Source organism: Cynocephalus volans, chromosome 3, assembly GCF_027409185.1.
Source record: "Cynocephalus volans isolate mCynVol1 chromosome 3, mCynVol1.pri, whole genome shotgun sequence".
In the NCBI taxonomy this organism is placed as follows: Eukaryota; Metazoa; Chordata; class Mammalia; order Dermoptera; family Cynocephalidae; genus Cynocephalus; species Cynocephalus volans.
This window is the reverse complement of record NC_084462.1, coordinates 42668602-42688804: the sequence shown is the minus strand read 5'-3', so window position 1 is coordinate 42688804 and position 20203 is coordinate 42668602. Positions and strand designations below refer to the sequence as shown.

The 20203-nt window shown below is 51.7% G+C and overlaps 1 protein-coding gene across 3 annotated transcripts in view; it reads right to left on the bottom strand.

The window, feature by feature from the left end:
• Window positions 1-20203, bottom strand: part of PCSK6 (proprotein convertase subtilisin/kexin type 6) — a 170827-nt gene that overhangs the window by 3009 nt on the left and 147615 nt on the right. For all 3 annotated transcript variants that reach the window (XM_063089775.1, XM_063089776.1, XM_063089777.1), the window contains 5 exons: window positions 15060-15162; window positions 13501-13697; window positions 11578-11665; window positions 7512-7615; window positions 2305-2434 (listed from right to left, as the gene is read on the bottom strand). In XM_063089775.1, the coding sequence (XP_062945845.1) occupies window positions 2305-2434; window positions 7512-7615; window positions 11578-11665; window positions 13501-13697; window positions 15060-15162 (622 nt within the window). The remainder of the gene's footprint in view (window positions 1-2304; window positions 2435-7511; window positions 7616-11577; window positions 11666-13500; window positions 13698-15059; window positions 15163-20203) is intronic.

Sequence of the window (20203 nt, the reverse complement as noted above, 5' to 3'; positions counted from 1 at the left end):
GGGGAAGAATCCAGCTTCATGCTGCTCTGGGAAAGGGGTGATGCCCCCAACTGCCTGTGGCTCCTGCTTCTTTCTGTCAGGGTTACCATGCCTTGGCAGGTGGTCCTCCTGGGCAGGGAGGCTTTCAAGATGTCTCTGGTTCTGCTACCTTTTATGGTATCTACTTCACCCCCCAAACACCATGGCAGCCTTGCTTTGCCAAGTTCTGGAAGGGCAGGTGTGCCCACGGTGCTCTCTCTCCCTGCACCACTGCAGGGGCCACTCCTATCGGACTCCTGCATGTTCCAGGCGAGAGTCAGACAGCACATGCCCCGAGCGCACAGGCCAGCTGCTTCTAGAGCTCCCTTCATGCTTCAGGCTGGGCGCAGAACAAGGCAGAAGGCACGCCCCTGAGAGTCTTTGTCCCACTGACCGTGGGGGGAGGGCTGGGGTGTGAGAAGTCGGTCCAGCCTGCAGGCAAGGACACCCAGAAGTGCTCTTTCTCTTCCAAGTCCTTCTTGCTCACTCTTGTTATGTTCGTTAAATCTTGGGGGTGTCCAGCACCTCTTCTGAGGTGCTTATCATGGACTGTCCTCAGTCCTCAGGCTTCAGCTTAGATCTGTGGTTGCTAACCCAGCAAGCCCGTGTCCTGGACTGCTTTTCCCACATCCAGCCCCCATCTGGCTGCAACTTCTCTGGGAGCTGCCCCCTCAGCAGGGGAGGGCCACTGTGCCAATCAGCATTCTGGGCCCTGGAGGAAGGCTGTGGCTCTCTAAAAGCTGATGCTGCCTGAGTTGGGAGAGACCCTGCAGAACCCAGTAGACAAGCCCATTCTTCCTTTGGGAGGGATCCACAATGATGGGGTCTTCATGGCCAGGAGACTCTAAAAGATGGGAGCTTTGTGAAGCGCTAGCATTTCATCACCTTGGCAGCTGTACAGGGATCTTCATGGGGTTGTTTCTCCAAGACCTGGTGTGTCAGTCCCAATACAGGACTCCCCGCCAGAGCTAAAAGCTTCCCATCATGTGGAAGCGAGTACCAAGGAAACTCCACCTTTGATGCCCACCTCTGATGCCCAGGAGGGACTGGCGAGGGCTGCACGCCTCCTGCCCCCTGGGGGCTGGGTCACCATAGCCTCTGGATACCCGCGGGGGTCCTGTTGCCACAGTTGTGGGCATACTCAGCATACTCTGGCATTTGACAAATGAATGTGATTATCACTGTTTAATTCCAAGTTCTCCATGGGCTGCCAGACTTAATTATCCAAGAACCAGCTGGCTGGTTAAAATGAAAGGCCTACTTCAGACAGCTGTGCCCAGGACTCAAGAAGGCTGAGGTTCCTGTTTCAAACCAACTTGGTGGAGGGGACTGAACCTTGCACAGATAGGTAACCCCTTAGGGACCCCTCTTTTGTGGGTCACACAAGTGTAAGGACTTGCTGGTCTCTCATTGGCTTACTGTTGGTGTTTTTGTTGTTGTTTGTTTAAGGGAATGGGTTACAGCCCCTAGCAATTCTCACACCTGGCCTGGGAGGCAGACCCCCACAGGAAGTCTGTGGACCCACCGGTACTAGCAGGTTCCCTCCCGGTCTCCCTGCTGTGCTCTCACATGAGCCTGTCAGGGCTCCCTGTTTTGAGTCACCTCCACCATCCTATTATCTTGGTCACCTTCAAACGTCTTGTCGTAGCTCCCCTCTGAACACAACAGGCTGCCCTGTTCCCAGCCTCTGGGTTTATGGTGTCCTGACACAGGGCAACACTTGGCAAGACAAGGGGAGACCGAAGCAAGTGGCTCTCCCTTAGTGGCCCATGTCCAGCAGCACAAGGGACCACTACGCGGTCTAGAGCCACCACACAAGAAAGGTGGACACACAGGAGTAGATGGGAACGGAGACTGAGAGGGTTATAATACCTGTGTGCTGACTGCATGGGAAATGGCTTTAGTATAAGGAGATTGTCAGGATCTTTTTATTTTCTCTGACGTATCTAATCAAATTTTAAAAACCCCAAACACGGTTTCCTTGATTGCCAACAGCACGAGGCATCCTGAGCCATGGCATGGGTAGGACCATGCTGTGGAGTCTGCTGCTAGGTGTAAGCATCCCGTCATTCTGCTTCCTGCCCTAGCCCAGCCGCTACGCAGTGCCTACACAGTAGGTGCGCCACAAATACACACAGATGAACAGAGGTGTGATGGCTACGGACTAGCTCTGCAGATGAGGACCCGGTGTGGGACCCCCCACCCCAGCCCCAGAGAGGGGGCCTTCGCTGGACACAGTCAACCACCATTCCCCAGCAGTCTGGGGCTGAGCCAGGAAGACCGTACCTTCGACACACTTTGTGGGGCAAGCCGGGCATCTCCTCTGGGAAGAACCCCTCACCACAGGCCGGCACACATTTCCAGTCTTGGAAGTGGAAGTTTTTGGCACAGTGAATACATTCTTCTCTGCTAGGCCCTGAGTGGTACAGGAAAAGAAACAGACGTCAGGGACCGCCCACTGATGACCATGTCCCAGGCCTGCTGCAGTACCCTGGAACTGTGTCCCCAGCTACCACCACAACAGCTGGCATTTCCCAGGTGCCCAGCATGGGCTAGGCCATCCTCACCCACTCTCAGGAGGCGAGCATCACCAGTCCCATTTCACAGATGAGAACATCAGAGGCACAAGCTGATCTCAGTGGGGGCACACCTCCCCACTGTCTGTGTCCCAGGAATTGGCCCTGATTCCAAATGCTTCCTTTCCCAACAGGCCTAGGCCTACTCCTGCCAGGGCCGGTGCAGCAGCCTCTCACCAGCCACATGTGGCTTTGAGCCCTTGAAATGTGCTGGGCCAAACTGAGATGGGCTGCAAGCACGAATTACACACACCTGGATTCCAGGGTCTTAGTGCACACAAAGAATGTAAAACAGCTCATTTATTTGTTGTTTTATACTGACACGTGTTGAAATGATAGTCTTTTAGTATACTGGGTTAAATAAGATGTGTTACTAAAATTACTTTCACCTGCTTCTTTTTGCTTTTTAAGTTATGGTTCCAGGGCATCTTAACACCACATCTGTGGCTCTGTCATATGTCTGTGGAACAGAACACTGTGCCTGATGACATGAGGAAAATGGAAGAGACTTTCAGGAATGGTGTTGACAGGTGTTTAGTATGGACACCTGATGCATCGTCAACAACAGAGAAAGAAAGATTGAGTGCTTATGGCGGGGCGGGAAGGGAGACAGAAGCTCAGCACAAAGCTTGAAGATTTCGGAGGAAAACCTTCACTGTGGCTTGGAGTCGGAGGAGGACTTGTCGGCCTGGCTCAGACTTTGAACTAGAGTGAAAAAACCAAGTTGTCCATCCATCTGGCCCTCATTCCCTTCATTCAATCAAATAACAAGTAGGCACTGAGTGCCTGCTCAGTGCCAAATGTCCCCAAGAAGCCCTTGATGGGACATCAGAGAGGCAGCAAGGTGGCTGCTGGCTGACAGCCTGGAAGGGTGATCGTGGGGAGGAAGTCATCTCAGATGCTCTATGATAGTCACAGTCTCTGAGTAAACTTTTGTCCCTCACTTTAACTTGATTGTGGTCTCAGATTGAGGCCTGACAGCTAATGCAGTGAGATCTCCTCTTCCTAGAGTAACTCTGGACTAAGATAGGCCTCTCTGCTGTATCCAGGGAAGATCCCCTTGCAGAGGTTCCAGAGCCCTGGAGGGCCCTGGGCACAAGGATCAGACTCTGGGGCTGGCTCCATATCTCAGAACCACAGCGGGGAGGGAATTCTGAGCTCAACTAAAGCTGAGCTCCTCCTCCTTTGATAGGAAAAGTGAAGACCAGAAGGCCGCAGGATTTTTTTTTTTTTTTTTTTTTTGTGACAGGTAAGGGGATCGCAACCCTTGGCTTGGTGTCGTCTGCACCGCGCTCAGCCAGTGAGCGCACCAGGCCATCCCTATATAGGATCCAAACCCGCAGCGGGAGCGCCCCTGAGCTCCCACCGCCGCACTCTCCCGAGTGAGCCACAGGATCGGCCCGGCCACAGGATTTTGAGTGGGAGGAGGAGGTGGGGCCCTTTGGGATGATGGGGCCTCTGTAACAGACCAGAGTCTTCATATGGGGAGCCCCCCATTTTCCTGTGATGGGGTTGAAGAGCTGCTCCCCACACATGAGGGATTCTGTCTGCTTTATGAAGTTCTAGTTCTGTGCCATTCTGGTTGCTCTCACACTTTGGCTGATCCTGCCCCTCCCCGTTATTTATCTCCAGGGAGCGTCTGCAGGTCAGTTGCAGTGGGTCAATCACACAAGGTGCGGCAAGTGTACATGGTGCGGCCATCACTCCATGTCAGGCCTCACCTGCTGAGCCCTGTCACTTTACCACCTGAGGAGCTTCTGTGGTGGGGAAAAAACTCTCATTCTTTTTTTTTTTTTCTTTCTGGCAGCTGGCTGGTACAGGGATCGAACCGTGTTATCAGCAGCACCATGCTCTAACCAACTGAGCTAACCAGACAGCCGCTCATTCTTGTTTATAACTCGTTTAATGCTCAATTTATTAAACTTAAAAGTTGATTAAATACATTCAGTTTGGGAAGATGAAAAAGTTCTGGAGCTGGACAGTGGTGACAGTTGCACAGCAACTGAATGCACTTAATGCCCTGACCTGTGCACTTAAAAATGATCATGATGATGGGCCGAGCCCGTGGCGCACTCAGTAGAGTGCTGCGCTGGGAGCGCGGCGATGCTCCCGCCGCGGGTTCGGATCCTATATAGGAATGACCGGTGCACTCACTGGCTGAGTGCCGGTCACGAAAAAAACGACAAAAAAAAAAAAAAAAAAAAAAAAAATGATCATGATGGAGAATCTATGTCATGTGTATTTTACCACAATAAAAATAGCTGATTAAATACACATTTACTAAGCAAACTATTTTCACAACTAGTAAAAATTATAAATTTTATAAGTCATTCAAAGTCTCTTAAGGATTCCACTGTCACAAATCCTTATACAATTTGAATACTTTAAAAACACCCACAATCATAACAATAATAGCAAGATGGGTTATGCTTATGGAGGACCTGCTACATCATTTGTGGGGCCCTGTACAAGGTGACAATGTGGAGTCCTTGTTCAAAAAGTAGGAAAAGTGTGCCATTAAAGGCACTGAGGTAGAAAATGTTTTCCTTTCTTCTGCAGTCTCTCTCTCTCTCTCTCTCTCTCTCTCTGTCACGGTATTATTTGCCATTTCATGTCATGCTCTCTCAGGCACAGGCACAGGATGCTCATGTGCCAGGGCCAACTCTCACAGCTACCATGTGCATGTGCCCTGAGTTGCCAGCTGCTGACTGACATGCCATGCCCATGGTGAGTAAGTAGAGCTGGGTGCCTCCTGTTCCACGGATCCACTACCTCAACCCATGGCAGACAGGTGACCCCCAAGGGAGCACGGCCACCTTGCCAGAACACCCTGGATACCTGGACTCAAGACGGATGAGAAGCTCAACCCCACCAAGTCACCACCAAATGCACTGGGGCACTGTGGGCCCAGGGAGGGGACAGATGCCACCAGGACCTGCCCCAAGATGCCATCACGCACATATTCCTGACCCTCCCCATGACTGTGCCCAGGCCCTTGTGCAGGTGGTGGGCAGCAGTGGTCGCTGAGTGGGAAAAGGCCAGGCAGGCCTGGGTCTCCAGGGTGCAGGGAGCCGGCAGCTGAGAACGGCTGCTTCCAAGGAGACCCGTATCTGATGTGAAGCAAGAAGCCTCCAGGTGAATCAGAGTGGGGAAGTGAGATCTCTCCCCAGCGGCCGCCTGGGGCTGATGTATGTGCTCCCAGGAGCTTGGAAAGAACCCAGCCGGAGTGTGTGGGGAGGAGCGGAGACCGTTCCCCAAACCCCAGAGCTTTAGACCTGCACACTGCTAAATTAAACAACTGACGTGATAGAGAAGTCACTGGATTGAGATGAGAAAACCTACAAGTGACTATAAAACTGTTTGTCATCAGGCTATCTGGGGTCTCAGAAAAAGAAAAGTAAACTGAATTACTGAAATCAAAAGAGTTTCAAAGCTGCATGCCTGAATGTTATGGGTTCAAGTGACTGACATTTAAATAAGCCACATCAGCAATACTTTCTAACCTGGGCTAAACAAGAAATCAAAGAAAGAATAAACATGAAAGCAAGGAAGCAACAGGGCAAACTGCTAAGAAAACCTCCAGAGTTGTCAGCAGGGGAAGCCTTCCAAATGCCGAGCCCCAGCTCTTTACGGGGTTGTCCCAGGAGGGTACAGAGGAGGGCATATACTCCCACAGGTGGCCTAGGGCAGCTCCAGCTACCACTTGAGAATGCTGGCCTTGGCCACAGCCTTGGTTTCTCTGGCTTGTCCACTCCTGGACAGCACAAGTGATAGCTACATGGGGTTCACACGGTCACACAAGGAGGGCTGGGCCCATCCTCAGGCATTTCTGATGACCAACTGGTATCATGGCATCTATGATAGCAGAGACCTCATTCTCAAATTGTTACTGCAGCAAAAACTCAATCTAATGTGAGTGTCATAGAGGGGACCAAAATGCTGGGGGCAGGAAGGAGGGTTAAGAGGAGAAAACTTAACCCAAAATGTATCTGAGCCCACCAACTTGTGGGGCACTTCACCTTGCTTGTGCAAATGACTGCAAAATGAAACCCAATAAAACAAATGAATCCCCACTGTGCCTGGGAGACATCTATGCTATAATCTTTGCAGGGAGTTATAATACATGTAAAATTATTTATAGAAGTATTTTCCTCTTTGAATAAGATGTTCAAAATAAGGGAAGACAGGTACAAAGAACTGAGGCTGTGCTTTAAAACGTCCCCATCCTCCTGAGGGCCCATCCCCGCCTCTCTTGGAGTCCTCTGGGTCCTTATGGTGCAGTGTTACCTCCAGCACCATCCCACAGCAAGAGCTGAGCTCCAGGGCAGGACAGCTCCTGGGCAGCTAAGCAGTCCTCACCCCTCTCATGGCCTAAAAGCTGCCTCTGCCTGGCTGGGTTTCTAATGCTGGGAAACCCAGGCTGTTGGTTCAAAGAGGGCCTTTGCATTGCTTTTTCTTTCATATTTTAAAAATTGTAAAATGTACATAACATAAAATTTACCATTTTAACTTTTTTTTGGCAGCTGGCTGGTACACAAATCTGAACTCTTGACCTTGGTGTTACAATACCACGCTCAAACAACTGATTAACCATTTTTAAGTTCAGTGGCATTAAGTATGTTCACGCTGTTGTGCAATCATCACAACCAACCATCTACAGAACTTTTTTCATCTTCCCAAACTGAAACTCTAGATCCATTAAACAATAATTCCCATTCCCCCTCCCCTAACCTCTGGTAAGGGCTTTGTGTTTTGCTTTGTTTTGTTTTGCCTTTGGGTTTTAATGCTGTAATAAATGCAGAAACCCATAAGTCCAAGGGCTTCCTGGGTTTCAAGAGAGCTAGCCTATCCACCTGGGTAACCCTGGCCCACCTGCAGGCATGACAAAACAAAGGCCTGGGCAGGCCATTTGCTCACCCATGCAGGTCTGGCAGGTGTGATGGCATTCCCCACACTGAATCAGCTCTGGGTCGAAGTAGGTGCCTGGTTCACAGTCAGGAATGCAGCTGCCCCTTGCAAGGCTGTTGAAAAGAAAAACAGGCAGGTTTCCTCATCTGCTGCAAAATTCTAATTAAACTATGATTTGCCCTCAAACACCTGTCCTGAGAGGAAATGAAAACTTGAAGCACATCTCTGTGTGTCACTTAAGGTTCCCAGCTGACAAAAGCTGGAAAAGCTGTCCTGAGCCAGCTGGAGGCCTGGCTGGAAGGGATGCCCTGGGCCTGGAAAGCAGAGCCTCCATCATCAGGCAGCAGGCATGAGCCTCTTTCCCCAAAGCCCGTGGCCTTGGTCCCGGTCCCAGAGTACAATGCCTCAAACTCTCTCCAGCTCTGTAATGGCTTCTCTTCACTTCCATTTCTCAATTTGAATGCGAAGCCCAAGAGGAGACCTGGAACGTGTGTGGGTTGCTGCTTGGATCACTGCTGGTGGCAGGCTGGTTCAGCTTCAAGGTCCAAGTCCCCCTCCAAGTGTCAGAATTTATGATGTATGAGGGGGTGCCAGCTACAAGATTGACCCTGAACCCTCATCTGCACACTCCTCTCCCTGGCTTGAAACCTGCCGTGGCTTCCCAGTAAACTCAAAATAAAATCCACTCCTGGGACCTGGCAGGCCTGTCTGATGTGGCTCCTGCCTTCCTTTTTCATGCCATCGGTGCCTGCCCTCACCTTGCTCCAGCCAGGCAGAGTGCTGAGTGAGAACACGAACTCTGAGCTGGACGACCCATGCGCGGGGAATCGGCCTCTGTCACTTCCCAGCTGTGCGACCCCAGGCAAGCCAGCCAACCTCTCTCCACCTCCCTTTCTTCTCCTGTTAATTGGTTCCTACATCATAAGATTGCTTGGAAGACTCAGTGAGCAAATACACTTAAACCATTTGTGTCTGGCTTGGAGCAGTTTAAATGTCACCTACTATTCTTTAGTTCCTGAGATACTGTGTTTGATGCACACATTTTAAATGAGTTTGCCACTAAACATATTGAATAAGTGCTCTGGGGTGCATCTGTCAGATCCAAAAAATCCTGCTGTGATATTGTGACTTATAATAAGAAATATATATTTGGTCTTTGTCTTGGCACACAGCTCCTAAAACCCTGGGAGTCACCAAAGTGAAAAGTGTCTTTCTGTATGCTAATGAGACGACTGGTGTCTGGGGATTCCTGAATAGCCTCAGGATGGGGGCAGGTTGCCAGGGGAACAAACCATGTGATTAGAGGGTTGGAACTTTCGGCCCCACCACCCTACCTCAGAGGCCTCCAGGGAGGGGAGAGGGGCTGAAGGTCGTTCACCAGTGGCCAATAATGTAATCAATCATGCCTAAGTAATGATGTCTCCACAAACACCCTAAAGGACTGGGTTTGGAGTGCTTCCAGGTTTGTGAACAAGAACACCTCCATGTGTTGAGAGGGTGGGTCACCCCAACTCCACAGGGACAGAAGCTCTTGCACCCTCAACCCTTCCGAACCTCGCCCTACGCATGTCTTCATCTGGCTGTTCATCTGCATCCTCTGTAATATCCTTTATAATAACTGGGTAAATGTAAGTCAAGTGTTTCCCTGAGCTCTGTAAGCCTCTCTCCCAAATTAATCTAAACCTGAGGAGGTGGGAACTCTGATTTACAGGTGGTTAGTCAAAAGTACAGGTGACAACCTGGGGCTTGTGACTGGCATCTGAAGTGGGGACAGTCTTGTGGGACTGAGCCCTTAACCTGTGGGATTTGATGCTATCTAGGTAGTGTCAGAATTTAGTTAAATAGAGGATACCCAGTTGGTGTCCACTGGACAAGTGCTTGGTGTGTGGGGAAAAACCCACACACGTCTTGGTGACCAGAGGTGAAGCATGTTGCGTGTATGAGTAGAGAAAACACTTTGGTTTTTCCCATCCCTTACACCTGCATTTAGTGGGGAGACAGCTATAGGTCTGCAAGCCCCTCTGCGCTAATGGTGGATGACTACCCAGGGCTCTCATGGTGCCAGAGCTGCTACAAACGGCAGTTAAATCACATCTTTGATAACTGACATTCCCTGTGAACCCTTTCTGCACTTATCCCCCTAAAAAGATGGATGGCCTGGAGGCTCAGCCGCTCTCACTGCTTCAATGGGACAGCGATAATTTGAAGTCACAGCTTAGGAGGATACTGGGTGATAAAAGGAAGCTTTGTGTGGACTGCGGTTGCCCATGTTTTCAGAGTCCACAGGCCCTTCTGAAAGCTCACCGTTGCTGGAAGCACTGCTTTTGTGTCTGTGGCTCCTGCCACAACACTGTTCCTGAACTGAGTATCTGACTTCCCCTGTCCCACAGGATGCAGAAATTAGTTCCCTGTGACTCTCCTTTTTTTTTTTTTTTTAAAAAAAGATGACCGGTAAGGGGATCTCAACCCTTGGCCTGGTGTTGTCAGCACCACGCTCAGCCAGTGAGCAAACCAGCCATCCCTATATAGGATCCGAACCCGTGGCCTTGGTGTTATCAGCACCGCACTCTACCGAGTGAGCCACGGGCCGGCCTCCTGTGACTCTCCTGACACTTCTCCACAGGAAGATAGTTTCCAGGGAGTTGGAAGCAGGAGGCCTACCCTCCCTGACACCTTCAGTTACCAGCCTGGAGTTGAGGATCCACTCCTGGTCTGCCTGGATGGCAGAGTCTGGGAGGTCAAGGCCGGCCTCTCCCAGGCCCCGGCAGGGACCTCAAGCTGAGTGTTTTCTTCCTCTTCTGTCTCTTTTCCCTTTGAGTGATCTCCTTCCTGCACCAGTTCACCCTTTTACTCCTAATCCTGCCTTGTCCAACCAACAGGTTAAAATGACAGCAGGTGTGACGTGTGACTCTGGAGGTCCTGCCTCTCCTTCCCTGCCCAGACTCCCAGATGCTTGGTGCGCCCCAGTACCCTGATCTGGAAGAAAGAAGCCGGCTGAAGGAGACCTCACAACACAGTGCCTCCTGGGGAAATTGTTGATTTTCCCTGTTTGTAAAATGCAAATAATAATAATATTTATATTCATAAGTTGCTGCCAAGATTAAATGAGGCAATATTGGTGGGAGCACATGGAATAAGAGCAGATGCTCAGTAAGTTTTCTTCCTTCACTCCTTACTCAAAAAAAAAAAAAAAAAAAAAATTCATCTCTATGGTGAATTCTAGTCCCAGCAGCATTTGGAAGGAAGCTGGGTTGTGGCCTTCTAGAGCCTCCCTATGCAAAGGCAGCTCACCACCTGGACTGGTAGCAACCTCAGTACCTGGGAGCCTCTTGGAAATTCACAGTCTCAGGCTTCACCCAGACCTGCTGCATCACAATCTGCACTTGAACACGAGCCCTGGGGTTTCCTGTGCACATCACAGTGCCTGACCCCTTGTCTTCCTTCCTTACAATGCAGACATGTTACTAGTCCTTGTTCAAGAGTGTCCACGGTGTAATTTTGAATAGAATGCTTCAAAAGCTTCTAGATAGAAACTTGGAGGAGCAAATAATGTATATATGATTGCATTAAATATTATTTGGTTGCATTAAGTAGACTAAACAAACATTTCAAAATATTCTAATAGAAATCATTAACCCAGCAAAACATTTTTAAAGGAAATGTGTGTGTGGCTTCAAAGGGCTAAACTTGGTGGAACAAGGAAAACTAAGAATCTAAAGAGCATCCTCAGGGAGCAAAGTGTGCCCTCTCCCCACCATGAAGATGACAGAAGCCGGAGGAAAAAAGAGTGAGAAGACAGAGTGATGGAGAGGAGGGAGCGTGGGCAAGCCCTGCTTTATGTAACATGGTCAACTGTTACGTAAAACGTAGAGACCATTTGCTAACTTTCCATCTTAAACAACCATTGCTAAGTAGACACATGGTTTTAACAAATTCAGAATCTTTACCCTAAAAGGTTTAGGGCCTCTGAAATTTTAGCTTTTAGGAAAAGATGCAAAATCTTGGTAAGTCAATGACAGAAACTAAAAACAGCATCAACATTTCGGCATTCTCCAGGTTTTGAGGGGGGTTTTACCTGAATCCTTCTTTACAGACTGTACATTTCTCGGGTTCATCCATGCACTTTTTACAGCTTGGGTGGCATTTAAGGCAATTTTTCTGACCTGGAGAAAGATAGAAAGATGAGGGACAGAGGAGGGGCAGCAACGATGGATCAGATCTGGGCAAACAAAACTCCAACATTCAAAAGTGAGGTTGGTGGGACAGCTCCTCCCCGGGCATGTGTCTATGGATGGATCATGTAGTAATAAAACAGCTAGAGGTCATGGTGAGACCCTATGCCTCAGGGTCAGATCACAAGTCTCTCACCTCCCTTTCCTGGAGTAAATGAAAATCCTCAAACAACCATGAGGCTTCAGAGGTGGTCCCTTTCCAGAGAAGACATGCCCTGGTTCTGCTGATTTCAACAGGGACTGAAGCCAATTCCTGGCTGGCTGAGTATGGTTTAACCAGGTGCAAATCTTTATGAACATGACTGTGGGTGGGAGGAGGAGCCTGAGGATGCTGCTGACACCCCCTCCCCCAGGGCTTTCACAGAGGTCTTTACTGAAGACTTGGCAGCAATGAACTGTGAGACAGGAACCTAAGATGAGCCTTTGTCCCTCCTGGGGAAATTCTGAGTCGTGCCAACAACCACCTGCATGTTGTTATCTAGCTCACTCAATGTTGGCGCCTCTTCAAACACCACATGTGCCATCACTAAGTGATTAAGCTCCGGGTACTTGCTACACCTCTGTGCATCCTTGGCAAGGCCCGCAGGTGGCATCACATGCACGCAGCAGGTACTCAGCCTTGGGAAAAGGATGGGGATGAAGGAGCCTCCACCCTGGAAACAGGTCTGGTTGGCAGCCCTCGGCAGACATTTGTAAAGGCTGTGAAATGTGCCCTGCATGACTTTTTGCTTCCCCTGCAAGGAGAGTCTGGTTGTTTGATGGCTGCTTTATTTGTCGTTAGAGGTTCCCTGGCTCCTTCTCCACAGGAGTAACAACAGTGCTGTGACATGCAAACCCGAACGTCAAACAGTAGCTGTTTTAACTTGTTTGAGAACTCTCTTCCAGGGCAAGGTAAATTGCTGAAACACTGGCAGGCCAGGACCGCCCAGAGCCCCTGCCCTTCTTGGGACAGGTGGGGCAGCAGCACTGGCTTTGCTGCTCTGAGTTCGGGTCCCACTTCTGCTATGACTTGCTGTGGGCCTTTACCCTCATGCAGCTTCAATTCCCCTGGTGTAAGAAGAGGACAATATTGCCTGCCTCTTAGGGGTGAGGTGACTTCCTGTAAAGTGCCCCACAAAGACTGACCTGTCCCTTCTGAGCCCAATTGACATTAGTTAGCAGGCTCCTCTTCATTTTTGGAGGACTGCAAACCTTCTGCCCACACCTAAATCCCAATTTCAGCTCAGCAACCCTTCCTGGGAGAGGCTTTCCCACAGTTTTGACCTCCAATCCCTAAAACTCCTGCTGACTCCCTGACACCACCTTCCCCACCCCCACCCCCCACTGCAACATGCATGTCCTGTGTTACACAGAAGCCGACGGCACAGTCTTTCCTGGAGGAGAAATTACAGGACAGACAGCAGGGCATCCTCTTCTGGTATCTGAAATCAGACTGAGCCCCAGAACAATCGACCCAGGTCACCTCTCTGCCCATCCTCAACAGTGGACATTGATTTGCAGACATGTGATCCCCAGACTGCAGGGATTCATTTCAGCAACACTTTGAATGCTCCTGGCCAGGTCTGAGGGTGGACTCTGTTAACAGGTCTGAATGCAGGTCTGAGAGCTTTGATTACACTATCTCTCCCTTCCACTCTGTTAAAGGTCCTTCTCAGAACAACACAGTAAACAGGAAGCAGAGAACTGGGGAAACTCCCCCAGTTGAGAGGACAGCAGCCCAGAGGGGGGGGGGGGCGCTGGCTCATGCCCATGGACATGCCACTTACTCTCATCAGCGTAAAATCCGGCAGGACAGAGGGTCACACAGGTGTTCATCTCCTGGTGGTGATAGAACCCGCGGCGGCAGGACAGGCACTGCATGGGGCTCCTGCCCGAGCAGGTCTCACAGCCCCTGTGGCACCGGCGACAGCGTCTTGCTGCTGTGTCCCCAAAGTAGCCCAAGGGGCACATGCTCACACACTTCCTGTGGGAGCAGGAGCTGGTGAGGGCCTTTCCAACTCAGCACCAGCCCCATACCCACCCCCCATCAGGCTAGCAGGGCTGCTGGCCTGAAAGGATTCGAGACCTCAGCTGCCCCTCCTGAGTCAGCAAAACACTGAGGAAACAAAGGCCCCAGGGTGAATGTTGAGCCATTAGCGCCCTTGTCTTGTGAGTGCAGTTGGGAGGCTCCTAAATACACAGGTGGAGGCTTAAGGACTTGGACTTGACCCTGGGAGTCCTTGCCTTTCAAAGAGGGCCCCAGTAGGAAGTTCTGAGGCTATCTGGCTCCCTGTGGGGACCATGATGTTGGTATTTGACTTTGGACCATCTGGCTCTGGCAAAACCCTACCCTGGGTGCCTATAGAACCGAGTCTCAGAGGGAGTGAGTAGAGCCAGCAGGACAAGTGCCTTTGCACAGTGGCAGGCTGGGTACAGCTATCAGGGAACCTGGGGACACTATGCACGGCTGTACCCCTGCCCACCACGCACAGCCACACCACTGCCTGGGCCCTCAGGTGGGCACTGAAACTTGTGGGTACATCTGTCACCAGGCCTTTAGGAAGCTCAGCAGTGTCCTGTCACTTTGGCCTCCAAGGCCTGGCACGTGCAGCACACAGCAGGTGCTCAGGAAAGTTTGTGAAATGAACAACAGAGCATTTGCAAGACTGGCAGGGAAGAGAATTCTAGAAAGCAGTGGTGCTGGGAGCTGCAGGAGCTCAGGGACAGAGCTCAGGACCTGACCGCGAGGATATGCAGAAGCACACACCTGTCACTAAGGGCCAGTCTGGGCCTGGGCCATTGGCTACATGCCTGGGCTCCAGCTCAGAGCTCCCAAAGACCTCCTTCGGGGCTAAGCCAGTTCCACAGACTCTCAGCAGAGCTGCCAAGAGAGAAAACCCCACACCCAGCACAGTCAGGCAGCACCGAGAAATAACCAGCAATGGGCTTCAGTTCAGTCCGAGAGCCACGTCACTGCACCCGACCCAGTGGGGCCAACAGTGCACAGCCCTGCTGTGGGCAGCCTTGGCTTGCTGGATATAATCCTTTTCTATATAACAAAATGGATAGAAAAAGGTTCCTAACACGGACACCAATGGGCCACAGCTTCTCATTTCTCTGTAATGGACATGCGTCAGTTGTGTGACTAGATCGAAAAGTTACTAAAAATTTAAAAAATGCAAAGCAGTCAACCACAATGTGATTTCCTTTCTGGGGAGTCACATTAATTCCTAATTAGGGCATCAGGGTGTGGAGGGGCTAAGAATACAACTCAAAACAGGCCCCCTTAGCTGTGCACCGTGGGGCTCTGCACCAGCACATGCCATGGGAAGTCGCAGCCCATTACCTGCTGGTCTTGACGTTCCCCAGGCTGAAGTGGACGCAGTTCAAGCATTGGTTCGCATTGGGGCCATCACAGCCTTTGTCACCACACTCCGGATGGCACACACCTTAAAGAAACAAGCATTGCCTTTCATCCAGAGAGATGCTTTCTCAATCAAATCCAATCCCATGGATCCCTGTGTCGGGACATCACAGCCTGGTGGGGTCAGGAGAAGCTTCCCTAGAGAGCAGCGGGCCCTGCTGGGGCTGGATGGCGCAACTATGAGGCAGAACAGCCAGCCCCATGGAAATCTGGTCACAGCTGGGAGCTAGGCCTCACTCTGGGCTCCAGGGTCATGAGAACAAGGAGGATGACCAGTGGCAGATGGGGACTAAGGTCAGTGAAGAGAGGGGACTATGAGGGATCCTGGAGGAGAGGTGATGGGGCTGGGGGAGGCAGGGAATAGCTCGCTTGCATCAGAGCACTATGCTGGGACCAGCCGGCTCCCTGACTGCCACTGCAAAGGGCAAAGCAGTGCGACACAGGGCTGAGATGTCAGGGAAGCCACTGCCAACCAGCGACGACCCAACACAAATTAGGCAGGGAGGGGAGAGAATTCCCTGCATGTCATGGGAATGAGGGTGGATTTCCATGTGCTCAGGACCACCTGGGCGTGGCTGTCTCTGGTCAGGTCTGGGGTGAGACAGAGACAGAGCCTGACAGTGTCATGCTGGGGTGGGGGTGGGCTGGCCTCACACCTGGGTGGGGGGTGCTGCAGTCCTGGACTCAGCCCCTTTCAGCACACCTTCCTTTTGGCTTTCCTTGATACAGCCCTTAGTGGTAGGCTTCCAGTGCCTTCCCTCAAGTCCCCTGGGATTCCAATTCTAACTCTGGGGGCCTGCATGCTGCAGTGAAAGTGACATGCGGAACTGCAGGGCAGCTCAGTGTGCTGGGCAGGCCTCATCCCTAGGTCCTCGCGGGTGTGCCACAGGGGTGAGCCCGGTTTAGCCGTCTGTGCCTCAGGTAGGCATGGGGCATGTCTGCCATGTCCTCAGCAACCTTGTCTGTGGAAGTGACACAGCATGCTGAAGCCAGCACCTCAGTAGCTGTATCCCCCCACCTGTCCCTCCTACACTGGGAAATGGCCTAGTAAACCCCCTGGGGAGTTCTGAGGAGACACTGGGAGGGGCTACGTGGGCCACCGTGAAGACTTTTGTGTCTTTGGAAGAAGAAAAACCTTCTATAAACTTTGAGTTGCTGCAGGGGGTGGCAAGTGAGTTCAGAAGCAAAGAGGAGTTCAAGTGCTGGCCGCCCACATCTCGTGGGAATGTGGGGGAACGACAAAAGTCCCCATTCTCCGCAGCCCACAGCAGTCTTTGCTCAGCCCTCTTCATTCATCCTTCAGGAGCCTGCAGACCCTGCCAGTGTCCAACTGGCTGTCCCGCCTCCCTCCCAGAAGGTTTGCCATTGTTGGTATTCCCCAGGCTTTCACGAAGGGTCGCTGCCCGCCTCCATTCCGCTGCGGCCCCTCTCTGAGCTGCACTCATCCCAAGCACACTCTGGACCACATCTCCCAGTTGGTGCTGGCGACCTGTATGCTCGACCCAGCCCACCATTTCCAGAGCGCATCACTGAGCCAGCACCCTGCCCCTGCTCCAGGCGGTTTTACTGTTTTGGAGTCAATTCTCATCTGATTGGATTCTTGTCCACCTCATCCCCAGCCATCTGTGGGGTGGCCTGGGAAACCCTTGCTGCATTGTGCCATTGTTAATTACCCACTGAGCCAAAAACACATGGGCTTGGCCATGGGGCTGCCCCCTTGCCTTCCCACCAGCACACCAGGCCCTGGGTGTCCACTGAGACGGTGACTTCCCTCCCACCCTCTCCTGCAGCGCCTTCTCTCTAAAGCCAAGGAAGGCAGCAGGTCTACCTTGCTCGATAAAGTAAACCACTTCCTCAATCTTAAGGAGGTCGGGATGTGCGGGGAGGGGCAGGGAGGTGACAGACCAAGCTTGTCACTCTTCCCAGGCACAGAATGGGAGCTCCATGGGGGCAGAGTTTGGTCAAGTGTGCTCACTGCTATATTCCCAGCATCAATAATGGCATTTGGCACTGAACAGGTGCTCAATAAATATTTGCTGGGGACTGAAGGGTAAGAGCATGGATAAGAGGAGAGCAGATGGGGACAGGGAAGTGTGGATGTCCTCACCGTCCACAGACAATGTTCTAGGATATCTCAGGAGGGGGACAGCCTTGGGGATGGGCTGCACCGTGCTTCCAGCTGCTGATCCACAATGTGTGGACTTCATCCCTAGCCACCGCCAGCCACTCTGCAGTGGAATATGTGAATAGTCAATAATTCTGAGAGCCTGTGCAAGGCTGGGGCCACCCCACAGCAAGGACTACAGAACCTCAACAGGGCACCAAGATCATCCACAGGTCAGATGAAGACAGCGCCCATCCGAGGGCAGAGGATGCCAAGATTAATGTCCGCAAACAAACCTCCCCAGTACAGTGCTCCACGTGAAGTGTTTTAAAAGCCAAATACCAAGCTTCATCTCTCCCATGAAGTGTTCTTGAAATAAGTCCACTTGGCTGGCCGTCTGGTCCCAATCCCTCCATCATGCCTAAGAATGTTCTAGCACAGCTGTAACTCATTCTCTGGGTGGGCATATGTTATTTGTGTTGCAATCTGTACTTTTCTCAATTAGCGTGAAAGCACCTCTGAGACCCACTGCCTTCCCATGACACCTCCCACCACCAGCAGAAGGCTCCCAGGACAGAGAGCTCCATTCCTGCACTGAACAGACCGGCTAACAGTGGATCCCCCTCCACATGGGGTCACTCCGACAGGTTTATTTGAAAACTCCACCTTAAATCCTTTGTGGAGCAAATCCAGGATACAAAAAATACACAAATAAATGTTAGAAAGCAGCTTGGGCAATCTCAGTGGGCTTTGTCATTATGTGCCTGGACCAGCTGCAGAGGGAACAGGATTTAGTGCCACCATGTTTGTCATTATTCACCCCATCCAAGAAAAGTGCCCCGAGACCTCATTGTAACACTATTAGACCCAGACCGAGATGCAAGGGTCGAGTTGGTGGACTGCAGACAAGAGGTGCCAACAAGAGTAAGAGAGCACTCGCATTACAAGTCTGCTCTCCTTCCTCACTGCTGTGTGACCTTCTGGGTCTCTGCCCTTGTCCACCGAGTGAGTGCTGATGTGCTCAGTCTATGACCCCACATGGTCCTGCTCTGCTCATGCCACGTGTCCTGTGAATCACTTCCCCCATGACTATTGAGCTGTCCTGGACCCCCATCTTCTAGACAGTGCATGGGCTCTTGGCTCCCCCACAGCCCTGTGTGGATGACCACGCTGTCCCCAGCTGACCTCAGCCCCCTCATCTCCTTTGCTCAGGGCTACTTCTTTCCTGAAGCCCAGGCTTCCCTCCGTTCCCATGACAGTTCCATGCTGGCCTCCCAGCCACTCTAGAAAGAACCTGCCCTCACCCTCACTGATTTTGGCCCCTGCCAGCTCCCTAAGCCCACACTACCTCGAATCACCTGCAGTGCTGTGACGGGTGCAGACCCCCAAGCATCCCCAGACCTGCTGAGGCCGAGTCTCTGTGTGGGGCCCGTCTGGGGTCTGCTCTTCAATCTAGTATCCTAGTGAGTCCTAGGGTGGTCTCCACTTGCACTCTGGCCACCAGACGGCTCTGTCCCAGCAAGCTGGCTGTCACTGCAAAGCTGTCCATCTTCAGTACTATGGCCACTGCCATCCTCCTTATACCCCACTCTGTCCTCCGCAGCTGCCGCCCTCCCTGCTGCTAGACCCCCTGGTCCCCACCACTGCACTGACTTTACTGTCCATCCTCTACCCCAAGCTGGATTTCCATACCCTCTTTACCATGGAGACTCCAGAACCTGCCACTGCCTTAGCCTCCTGCCGCCTTGGCTGGGGGATTAGCTCTGGCTGCCTTCCCAGGGCGCGATGTCGGCCGAGACGCCTGACTGCCATCTGCTGCACCTCATGGCTGCTCTCCCCACAGGGCCGCTCTTCTGTCTGCTCTGGTGAGGTGCCCGGCACCCCACAGGAGCCCTGCTCCCTCTCAGTGGGTACTCGTGCCTGCTGCTGTCCTGTGACCCTTGCCGTCCATCCATTCTCTGGATTTCCCTCTCCACCCCTCATTCACCTCCCCCATTTCTTGTCCCAGGGAGGGCTGTTCCTCCATCTGTCCTGTCTGCCCCTGATCCCTGTACTGGCCGGGCCCCTGAGACCACTGCTCCACCAGACTCCCCTGCTCCTCCTGACATGGCAACTGCCCCCTTGTCCGCAGGGTCCAGGGGAGCCTCCGTGGGCCTGGGCCCATCCCCCACAACGTGCTGTTCTTCCATGGCTGGGCTCTCATTCTGAAGGCCCCACCCTGCACCCTCTTGCTTTGGGCTCTAACATAGCTGCTTCCCCCACCCTTCCTCTGCCTCCCACGCCATGGCACTCTCCTGTTCTCACCCCCACTGTCACTGGGTCCTGGCCTCTGAGTGGGCTCTTCTTGCTGTTACAGCTCTGTCCATCCCACTTGCCCCCAAGACTGCAGGGAGCTTCCCTGAGAGCTGGGAATACGTCTCATTCCCGTGGAGACATCACCGCTCCATCTAGTCCTTGCTGGGTGAAGATGGATGATTCCAACTGCAGAACCGTGCTACAGTGAGGTCCCAGCATGCAAGGCTGGTGTCAGTAGCAGATTTTAAGAAAAATAAAATCAGTCTTTTATTAATAATTACTGAATCTTGCCTCAATTTATAAATCATAGGGGGAAACAGAGCAGATTAGTCCATGCATAATTCAATGCTCTTTTTTCAAGGAATGGTAGAAACTCACAATGGAATCGACCATAATTTATGCTTGATGTGCATGGTGGAATTCTCCATTTTGCTACTTTTTTTCACAAGATATTAGATAACTCAAAGCATCAATATTCTTAGATATCACCCATCATTTACCAAGTAGCTGTAATATTTAGCTAAGAAAACTATGCCCAACCAGAAAACCCAGTTTCGCACAAATTGTAGTGGTATGGCTCGGAGGGAAAGGAACAGCTTTCAACCTAATAGAAACTGCACCCAGTTTGGTGGTTGGAAATTTCTGAAGGCTTCTCCAGGCTGCTGTG